Source organism: Odontomachus brunneus, unplaced genomic scaffold (genome assembly GCF_010583005.1).
Source record: "Odontomachus brunneus isolate Ranch 3 - 2012 unplaced genomic scaffold, Obru_v1 Obru_scaffold_071, whole genome shotgun sequence".
NCBI lineage: Eukaryota > Metazoa > Arthropoda > Insecta > Hymenoptera > Formicidae > Odontomachus > Odontomachus brunneus.
The window spans coordinates 209,705-221,201 of NW_022639521.1; the positions used below are offsets into that span (position 1 = coordinate 209,705).

At 35.4% G+C, this 11,497-nt stretch overlaps 1 protein-coding gene across 4 annotated transcripts in view; it reads right to left on the minus strand.

Moving 5' to 3' along the window:
• The window catches only part of LOC116846857 (zinc finger protein 865-like), a 132,387-nt gene that overhangs the window by 79,416 nt on the left and 41,474 nt on the right, over positions 1 to 11,497 (minus strand). For 2 of the 4 annotated variants that reach the window (XM_032821211.1, XM_032821210.1), the window contains exon 2: positions 5,405 to 6,452. In XM_032821211.1, coding sequence (XP_032677102.1) covers positions 5,405 to 6,427 — 1,023 coding nt within the window. In that variant the 5' untranslated portion in view covers positions 6,428 to 6,452. Of the gene's footprint in view, positions 1 to 5,404; positions 6,468 to 11,497 lie in introns of all 4 variants that reach the window. The other 2 variants (XM_032821213.1, XM_032821212.1) reach the window with 2 other exon arrangements.

Consider the following 11,497-nt stretch of genomic DNA (forward strand, 5'->3'; position numbering starts at 1 on the left):
TATATATATATATATATATATATATATATATATATATATATATATATATATATATATATATATATATATACACAAGTTTACATATATTTAGAAAAAACTTTTATACACAGGGTGTCCCAAATCACTATTCTCAAACTTTTCGAGCATGCAGAACGGATTGAGGTGAGCAAGAAAGTCCTATACCGTTTTGTGATATTCTCAATAGTTTTCGAGAAATTAATTTTAGAAAATTGTATGAAGAAAGAAGGAGCACTCAAGCTCGACTGAAGTCGTTCGAGGCCTAGCGCGTTTAAAGGGAGAACTCCATGTAACTGGTCGGAAAAATCGATTTTTTTTTTACTTAAATCGAGTCCTTGTTATATGGAGAATATAATCCTAAAGTTTTAGAACCTATTTCGAAGTATTAATGGCACTACGGACACTTATATCTGCGCCGCGCGCAAATATAAGAGTCGCCCGGCGCGTCTTGGCCGGATCTCTCCCGTTTCTCGACTTAATCTCTTTTACACAATAGACTTTCTTAATGGCCGAGAGGTGCTTGGGAAGGCATACACAGAATGCTAACGAGAGTCTAAATACAATGATCTGGCGACTAGCTCCCAAACACTTATATGCTGGCACTAAAATAATAGAAATAGATAGTTATATTGCTGCTTGCTAGTATATTTAACGAGGATTATTCTGCAGTATTAAAAATGATGGATGTTTTGGAACTTAGAATTGGCCAGCAATGCAAAATTTACGCCGATTTATTGGACAGCAAGCGATTGCGCAGACAGGAGCGCCAAGCTCGTAGCAACACAAAAGAGACTCTAATAGCTCATAAACAAAAAAAATTGCAAAAAACCAATTTTTCGAGAAAACGGAGGGTCTATTGTATAGAGCTGGAATTGCAGAATAGTCGAAAAGAGCCGTGAATTTCCAAAAACTGTTATTTATTTGCTTCGTTAACTTTAAACACGTTTTTCTCAGAACTACTTTTTCGTAACTTGCGTACATCATAGCTCAAAAACTATTCAACCAATTGCATTGAGCTTATGCGTGCATGTGCATTATTACTTTTATAATAGAATGAACCTAAATGTTATTAATATTTATTTATTTAAACAACATTTCTTAAACAATTAAGATGAAAATTTTCCGTAAAATTAGAATCTTTTCTTTCGAAGTCGTTTATTTTCACCAAATTTCCACTTTTTTAACAAGTTTAGGTTTATTCCGTGGTTTTTATTAAAAAAAAACAAATCTTTTAGAAATTTTGTTGCAGAATTAAAATTGAGACCGCTAGAGTGTACGCAAGTTCACCTCGTCAAAAACAAAGCCTCCGACATCGACCTCCATTAACCATCAAAATATCCATTCCTATTACTCAAACCAAACATTTTCTAGTTCTTTGAGTGTGCATTTAAATATACTAAAAGTTTCAAAAAGATTCATTTTTAATCCTTAAAGACTGCCTATTTTTCGGTTCATTTACATGGAGTTCTTCCCTTAAGTTAGTTAAGAAACGAATGACGACTCGCGAGAAGAAAAACAACGCACCACTGCTTGTGCTTTTATCGCTGCGCTCCTACATCTCGCCTCGGCACGGTGCGGCAAGACGCAAGAGCGCAGCGATATAAGCATAGGCAGTGGCGCACTATATTGCTGGGTCGTGTTGCGGCTCGAGCACTCCTCCCTCTACCATTCAGCGCACGCTTTTCCTTAATCTTTTATAATTAATTTCTCGACTATTACTGCGAATATCGCAAATGGGTATAAGACTTTTATATTTATGTCAACATTCTGCGCTCTCGTAAAGAATGGTGATCTGGGATAGCCTGTATATATATATGTGTATATATATTTCGAATTTTTAAATATAACTTTTTGTCAAAAAAGATCATCCCTTATTGCTCGAATTTTCAAGAAATTATTTTATTTAAAACGTTTCATATATTATATTATTTCATATAATATATTATTTCTAACATGAACTTTCCTTTTCTCTCTTTCTCTCTCTCTTTCTTTCTCACATTTAGAAACTTACAAACGTACACGTTTTATTTTTTACAATTCGTCTACACGGTTAATTCTGTTTTTGACTATCCTGGGGCGATAAAAAGTGGTTTTTCTGCCAAGGAATTGCAGTTTAAAATATTAAAGTATATATATCCTGCAAATATATAAAACTGAAAAGTATTTAGGGAAAGCATAACGTATTTATATTTTTGTTTCTTCTTTTTTTTTAGTATTTATATTTCTGATTTTTTAAACATAGACACATAGAAAAAAATATCATTTTACTTTTTAAAAAAGTGATTACTCGATTTACTTTCCTTCTTTTAAGTAATGTTCAACAAAGAATATTTTCTTAATAATAATCTTAAAATATACGTATCGCAAATTTTAGAAAAGCTCATTATTATGTACTCAAAAGAATTTTTATTCTCTTTACAAGAATAATGGAAAACTTTATCGAAGAAAAAGTTAGTTCGACTTTATATAAATGAACAAAAGAAATTTTTGTTTTAATTTAATATTCTCAATTAAAATGCTAAACCTACTAAAATTCAGAATTTTGAGCAAATTTAATGTTTATTATAAGCTTATGATAGATTTGCCAAATACTAAAAACAAGTAACATTTGGTCGAATGCAGTATATATTTCTCTGTATGTAATTTAACGATTGTTTCGAAACAACGAAACTCGGTCAAATCAATCTATTAATTTAAAAACTCATAAATAGCACTCATACTTGATCGATTTGTTTTTTATTTTTCTCTTGGAGAAGTGAAGATGGAGGGATGCTACACTGAGAGAAAACTGTATGATATTTGGAACTATAATGGCATAGTAAAAAGATTATAGTTAGAAATATAATTTTTATAGTAAATGTTACCATATTATTTGTAATATTTACAATATAAGCATAGTATAACTGACCCGTATAAAATTTTTACCAAGAATTATAATTATTTGAAATAAAAAATATAGTAAGGTAGCAAATATTGAATGGTAAGAGAAATTAACTATTTTATATAGTCAATATAATTAATATATCAATATTTGGCAAATATAGGTACATGTAACTATATTCCCAAAAGGTGCTTTACCATATATATAGAGTAATAAGATGATAATTATAAATCTGTGTTCATTCTACTATATCTTCATGTTTAAATGAACCATAAATATATGTTTGAGGCCAAAACGAACTATAAAATATAGTGAGATTATAGTTATTCCAACTATTTTTTTCTCTCAGTGTAGTTGCATGAGTGTCCAAGCAACCAATAAATTGTACTTTCGTTTCATTTTTTTTTTGTGACAACTACCATTCATCGCATTCATCAGAACCAATTATTTAATATTTAATGAGTTATTAACCAATTATTTAACGAGTGATCGATAATTCGTGGAATTAACAAAAATTAAAACGCTCATGTGCAGGTAATGTAGATCAAACTAAAGAGAATTTTCTACTATGTTGCAAATTTCACGATAATTATTAAAAAATTAATCACACAATATTAGCGAACGAGTGCGTGAAAAGCAGTAAAATGAGCTGTGAAAATCAGATTTCATCCAAGAGGTTCAAATCTATTAATGATCTGACAGCGGCAGGTGTGTTTATGATATTGGACAATGGAAGTATGGAGTCTGGCATCATGCACGGCTTGCACGGCTGGCTGGCCTGCATAAAATCGTTAACAAATTCGAACCATCTTGAATGAAATCTGATTTACACAGTTCATTCTACCGTTTCCTATACTGTGCAATTAATTCCTAAATAACTACTGTAAAATTGCAAAATGATACTCTTTGTTTAGTGGACTATAACAAATGGAACTTTCTTGTCCAGTTTGATAGTCTATCTGCACACGAATGTTATATCATTAACTGTCAGACATGTATATTCTTGGAAATATTTTGACTAAATTTAAAAACAAACACATTTAAAAACAAACAATGGTATCCATGCATAATCGATCGCTTGCTAACTAAGCGTTGCGTTCTGTTACACGCATCATTATTTTTGAAATATATATGCTATGCGCAATTATTATTTTTTAAATAAGCTATACGTATTACTTTTCAGCCTATTTTCATACATCAGCTATTCAGTATTGGCTTTTGAGTTGAATGAAACTGAATTAGAAAAATCTGAATTTATTTTCAAGAATCTTTTATAAGAACAAAGATTTTTTTTAATCGCTTATATAAAATGACAACTTTTATCAACCCTTTTAGATGTATTTCTAGCTACAGAGATAATTAGCTACGTTATAGCATTTAAAATTTAGTCTATAGAAATTGCAATATATACTACTGACTGAGTGTTAAATTAAGGTAAAAATATCAAAAGATACGTATTTGATATTGAGCATTTTTACATTGTTTTAAGAATAATTAGATTTTGTAAGCAAAATAAAAAAATTTTTTTACATTTTAAAGTTTTAAAGTACAACATCCAAACCGTTATTTTCATTAAAGCATGCGTTATAGTAAATAATTATTTTATTTATTGGTGCAATATAGATTGTGGAAATTTTGTTATCGATGCTCGCAATAAGAAATAATAAATTAACCGTAAGGTTAATTGAGATTTGTCATAAATTGTAAAAGCAAATGAAACTAACTTGTTTGTTTAAGATAAATTAAGTTATTGACTCTACTGAACATTCATTATTCGAAACAGATATTTAGGCATTGGAAGGCGCGCGCTGCTTTATAAAAAATGGTTATTAAATTTTTGTGTTCTGGAAAGTTTAACTAACTAAATCTTACTATTAACCTTTAAATATACTAGTTGTAGAATGTTCAACTAACTAACTTTTAGTATTGACTTTTGAGTTCCGATATATTCTTAAGGATACGATATAAAGATATTTTAATTGATATTATTTTTCTCTTTCCTTTTTCTTTACGTCGTTTAATAGTATTTTTGTAGTTATTTCATTATAGTTATAGTTTATTTATTTTGAAAAAAAATATTGAATTTCAATTTTCTAATTTTTTATAATAAATATATTTTTTTTAATCTTTCCTTCTGAAAGCACTTTTCAAATCACAACTGTTCAAAAAATCAAAACAGAGTTCCGAAATAACAAACCGGGCCTCCACGATTCAAATCAACAATCTAGTCTTTAATTCATATTGCTAATTCAACTGTTCAAAAAATTCTTTTCGCAACTATCTTTGAGATACAATATTCTCCCGTAGCGCTACCAGTCGTCTAGAGATTGGTACGTTCACCTCACACATTGCTACTGCGAGTATCTTTGGAACGCTGTTTCTCGAATTTCTCAATAAAGCCGTTGCGCATAAACGTCACGTGGAATGCCCGAGGGCCTGCGTCGTTCCGCGTGGTTTACACACCGCGGCCGTCTCGAGAGGGTTAATAATCTTCTAGCTACTTACGAGCGGAACTTGCTGGACCGGGGGTAAGCCCGACGGGCCGGCGAGGGGCTCAGTACTGTGCGGGGACGGAAGCCGGCTCTGCGGTAGGTTCAACGGCAGCACACCGGGCGCACCGCCGCCGCCGCCGCCGGTGTTGTTGCTGAGGCTCATGTCGGATGGTCCGCTGTGCACCGAGATTGGGCTTAGGGAGCCCCGAGTCTCCTCGAGGCTGGCCGCGTCCTCGGAGTCCCTCCTCGGCCGGTCGAGGGCGAGCGGTCCCGGACACGGGCTACCGGGTGCCGTGGGTGACGACGGACACTCCGTCATGTCTACCGCCTCCGCGGGCTCGCTGGGGGCGCTTTGAGCGACGCTCGGTTGCTGTTGCTCGCATTCCTTAGCGCCGCCGGCCACGGTCACCCCGGCGACGCTCGACTCTCGTTCTCTGTCCTTGCCGCTGGTCTCCTTTGTGCTCTCTCGCTCCCGCTCTCGTTCTCGTTCTCGTTCTCGCTCCCGCTCTCGTTCCCGATGATGTTCCCGCGACGAGTCGGAGGCGCTTGTGTGTTGCTGTTGTTGTTGCTGTTGTTGCTGCTGCTGCTGTTGCTGCTGCTGCTGTTGCTGCTGTTGCTGTTGCTGTTGCTGCTGCTGCTGCTGCTGCTCGTCCCTGGACGATACCGCCGCGTTGATGTTCGTCATGTCCGCTAGACCCTTAACCTTGAGGCTCTCCGCTGTCTTGAGCAGGGCCGATAGCTGGCAGTACTCGACGTTTACCTCGCCCTTGTACATGAAGTCGACGAGGGTACGTAGCTCGGTGAAACGTACGTCCTTTAGGATGACAATGGGGTGGCGGTTCGGATGGTCGAGGAACAGGGCCTGGAAGTAGCTGGAGCACGCGGAGAGGACTACCTTGTGAGCGCGTATCGACGGTCCCTCCGTGCACGCCAGTGTCACGTCCACTAGCGACTCCGACTCCAGCAGTTGACTAAACACACCCAGCAAGTTGCTCTGATGATTGTTCCACCTCAGGCAGTAATGCTCACTTCCCATGTCTGAACTGCACCCCGCAACCCTGCTACATAAGAAGGACCTGTGACCCTCCACGGGACGCGACGGACGAGAGAGGAACAGTATTGTCGCGCGGGGATACCCGCGCGTCACGTGGCCCAGTTCTCGCGACGCACTCGCAACCGCCGTCGTCGTCGTCGTCGTCGTCGTCGTCGTCGTCGTCGTCGTTGTTGTTGTCGTCGGTACAGCGCTACCGTGCGTTACCGCGGAGAGAGGGAGGGCGAGGGACGCACTTTCGCGAGGAGCGCGTGTTTACGAGCACGCTCGTAATGCATTTAAACGCGACCGGCACATCCGGGGAAGCATGGCCGATATCAGTCGACGATACGGCCTTATCTTTTATTATTCCTTCCCGTTCGGCTGCTATTTATTGCTGCACCTAATGCGTGAAACGGCGCGCACGCACGTGTCGCGGACATGTGCGCCTCGGCGACACGCACACACATAATTATGCCGGAGCGTTCGCGCAAACGTGCACTCGCGTGATACGTCCACGGATATGCGCGATGGCGTGTACGTACCACTGCGCGATACTCGCGTGATTCGTTTGGCCCGCGACGTTATAGCAGCGCGTAATACAAGCGGTATATACAGGGTGTCCTGGAACGCCGGCTCTTGCGCTCCAGAGGACGAATGCGTTCGCTAATTTCGAGTCCACGTCCCGTCGGACGAGTAGAGCAGCCTCCGTCAAATTTTTCACGAATGACTAAGAGAGAGTGCCACATGGGAAAATGTAATTAAAAAATTCATGAATAAATCGATCACAGTCGAAGAATTCAACGTAGTATCACGTCCTGAGTGTGATTGGTGTCAATTCGTCTAACGCTTAAATTTTATTGCACTAAGGGGAAGAATAGTTAATCTCGTTAAAATAATTCGTCGTTTACAGTGCTAACTGTTATTACTGTTCTAACAAAAATACAGTTATAGTAATGTACATATAAAATTATTATCATTAAGAGGACGTCGGAGTTGAAATCTTTATCAACAGAATATTGATTTTTCTTTTGCGAAATTTATATTGTCTGCACAGAATTATAAATACTCCTACACAATAACAATACGTGCGAGAATGAATTGGAGCAGTGCTCAGAGTGTTCTAGAACAATCTTCGAAGCTCTTGTAAAAACATAGTATGGATTAAAGCGAATATAAAAATCCTATGTTATTGTGCGATATTCGCAATAATTTTTTATCGAGTTATTAATTAAAGAAAATTTATGAATGGTCACGCGCGCGAGATATATAAAATCTATGTTTGAATAGTGGCGACATCTGCCGTCGTGTGTTTATAAGTTTAACTGGACAAAAAATCCTCTACTTTTTTCCTAATAACTTTGTAAATTTCTAGTTATTAATTAGATAACATTAATATATTATTGTGAGCGACCATCCGTTAATCTTTTTTAATTAATAATTAAAAATCTATAAAGTTATTAAGAAAATGGTAAAGGATTCTTTTGTTCAGTTTAACCTAATGTACAAACACACGATGACAGATATTGCCACTATAGCTCATATCTCGCGTGATCATTCACAAATCTTCTTTAATTAATATCTCGATAATTATTGCGAGTATCACAAAACAGTAGACACAGTAGAACATAGGACTTTTATGTTCACCTCAATCCATACTATGTCTCCACAAAAGCTTCGAAGTTAAAGTTATTCTGGGATATCTTGTATATGTGGCAATATATTACAAAAACGATAAAAATTTTCAAAGTTACCATTTCGTATAAATTAGCTTGTTAGACGTTATCAGTTAAAGTAAATATTCGTCTCATACAAAAGATCTGTAGCTTGAATATATTGAACACGAATTTGCTCCGTTCAAGAAAATATCAATGGACATTGTTATATTTTTACATCTGAATTTAGAAACTTAAAAATATTGAAAATATTTGCAGAAATATTTGTATATATGCATAGTTAGATTTTCTGCTAAATATAGTAAAACAAAACAATATATATTTACATAAGATATTTATATATACAAGAAATACAAAAAGGATAGTATAATTGTATTCGTGACAATCATTGTTACACTGAGAGAAAAGATATCTCTAAAAGATATCTATATATTTATATATTTATTTGGTGGGTGTTAATAGCATATTTACTTAAATCTAAATTGTTTTATTTAAATTGAATAAATAATTACTTTCACGGAAAACTAAAGTTTTCTTAAAGCTTGAAGAAAATGCATATTTCCTTATTTAAAATATTTTTTATATTAATATAAATAAATGTGCTGTTAGGACCGAATAAATAAATATTTACTAATTTTTACATATATTTTCTCAGTGTACGTTATCGATATTTTTGGAACTCGTCATCGATTCCAGTATCTTCTTAACAAGATTGGATAATTTAGTTTGTTTTAACTAAGTTTAAAATTGGCCTATAAAATTAAAATTTAGTTAAAAGTTACATAAACAAAAAATTAACTCAATTAAAAGTTAAGTTAAAATTGAATGAACTTATCAAAGATAAAAGTTAATTATGTAAAACAATGCTTATAGTTTTTTGCATAATTTACTTTTGAATCGTAGATTAAGTTTCTGTGGAATATTGAGAAGATAGTCTTTTATAAAAAAATATCGATTGATTTGCGCTCAGGATACTATCCGTAAGAAAAGAACATTGGCGTTCAAATGAAAAGAGATGACGAAAAATCTCGTGACATTATTTTTACTTTTTAATCCATTTATAAGTTGTACGTAATAATTCCGATATCGATGAATTGTCTTGACTTGTATAAAAAAAAAGTCAATAAGTTAATATATTTTAAAATAATTACTTTAAATTAAAAGTTAATCTATTTAAAATTAACTAAGTTAAATTAAAAGTTATTAACATTTTAATTTTTTAATTAATTAATATCCAATTCTGTATTATAGTAACACTTACACTGTAAAAACTGTGTAGATATGTTAAATTTAACATTTCATGTGTCCTAAATCATCCATTTTTATTTATGTGTAAATTTAACACGAAACAAATGTGGTAAAAAGTAACATGCATAATATGTTAAAAATTAACACAAGAATTTAACACTTGAATACCGTCAGGAATCACAATTTGTATTAAATTGACATATGTATAATGTTAAATTAAGTAAAATAAAACGTTACTTTAACAGTTTAGAGAAGTATTAATCTATGGTTTTGATGAAATAAAAATGTTAAATTGACATAATCTATGTCTGACATATTAAATACATCAATTTAACACAACCTGTAATTCTTAACGGTATCAAGTGTTAAATTCTTATATTAATTTTTTCCATATTATGCGTGTCACTTTTTAATACATTTGTTTTGTGTTAAATTTACACATAAATGAGAGTGGACGATTTGGGACATATGAAATATGTTAAATTTAACACATCAGTTTTTACAGCGTACTAAAAAAATTGTTATCTTGACTATAATTATTTTACTATATAATTATAGTCATAAGTATCTTTTTTCTTTGCGTACTTATGTTTTTCTTATATGTCATTCGTTTAGCATCTCTAGCACGTTGAAAAACGAAAGCTGCAACCTTAAGCAGTAAGCGAATTGGCCAATCGCGGTCGAGAATTCCAACATGATAGTCCTCGAATATAACTGGTCTTCGCTCACTGCTTAAGTTTCATTGCTGATGTTTTTCTATGTGCCATCCACTTGCGTATCAAGAACTCGTCAATCAGTCCATCTAGTCGCGATTGATCGAGAGAGTTTGACCGATCGATTAAATCTGGAAAATAAACGTTTTCCTTTATTCTCCAATTTTCGAGATACAAGATACTCGGGACGACAACGAGAAATCGATTGACCCGTGTAAAATTTAAATGCCGTTCGAGTATCATTTCCGTGTGGCAACGCGTGGGAGGATGCACCTACGACGACGGAAATTCGGTGACTGGAAGATCGCGCGGATATCTCCTTTGTGCCGCAATATCGCTTCGTATCGTTCGACCAATTACATTGCAGTCTGTGTAAGGCCGCCGCCGCGCGTATCGGAGGAAAGCGATGTCGAAGCGCGAATAATGTTTTCGAGCGTTTTGAAACAGAGACTCGTGCGGCGCGCATTCAGGCTTCAGATAAATTGCACCTGTCAATGCGCTGGGGACGGTTATAGGAATTACCTGTACTCTCGTCGGTTAAATATAGCGGCACCGGTCGTTACGCATTGATTTCATCGTTTTACGACTATAACGTCGGGTTGTTACCGGAACCTTCGAAACTTTTTTTTTCGCCGGAAGCACTGGGTCCGCGGTAAACTGTATCCGCTAACTTGCATCGAGTCATTTTCGTTAACGATGTAACGACGGTTTTCGTCGCGGTGTATCGATTAATAGATTCACCGGTCTCTCTCTCCTCGTTGTTCTTTTTACGATTCCGGTTCGGCAAAATTATTTAGGATGTATATCAAATAACATTTCCGATGATTACAGTTCATACAAGTCGATATGTGGTTGCAATACATAAAATACATAATATGAATATATATATATATATATATTACACACGTTATTAATTTAATGAAGGATATTACAATACATTAATAATAATAATAACAACAATAATAATAAGAAATTGTAATATTACAATAAAAAACCATAAACGCAAATATATTTACGACAATAATGGTAATAACGTGTTAAACGCGCGTGTGCTCGACATTAACAATATCGTACGTAATTAATCGTGCGCGATAGCTTCTTGTTCACGATTACACGTATGCACATTACCGAGGGGGCGCAAAAACAAAAGATCAATGTTAAATAATCTTCTCTCTCTCGAGCCGAGAGGTGCAGTTATCACCTTTCCGTGATAATCACGCGTCACGCGGTTTCACCCCCCTTCCCTGTTCTGATATAGTCGGAACACGTAAATGCCGAGTATAAAGCACCGTCGCATCGATCGCGGGATATATTGCCGTATTAAATACAAAAAAAACAGAGAAAAAAGAGAAGGGAGAGAAGGAGGAGGGAAAGCGGAGGGAAGGAGAGAGAGAGAGAGAGAGAGAGAGAGAGAGAGAGAGAGAGAGAGAGAGAGAGAG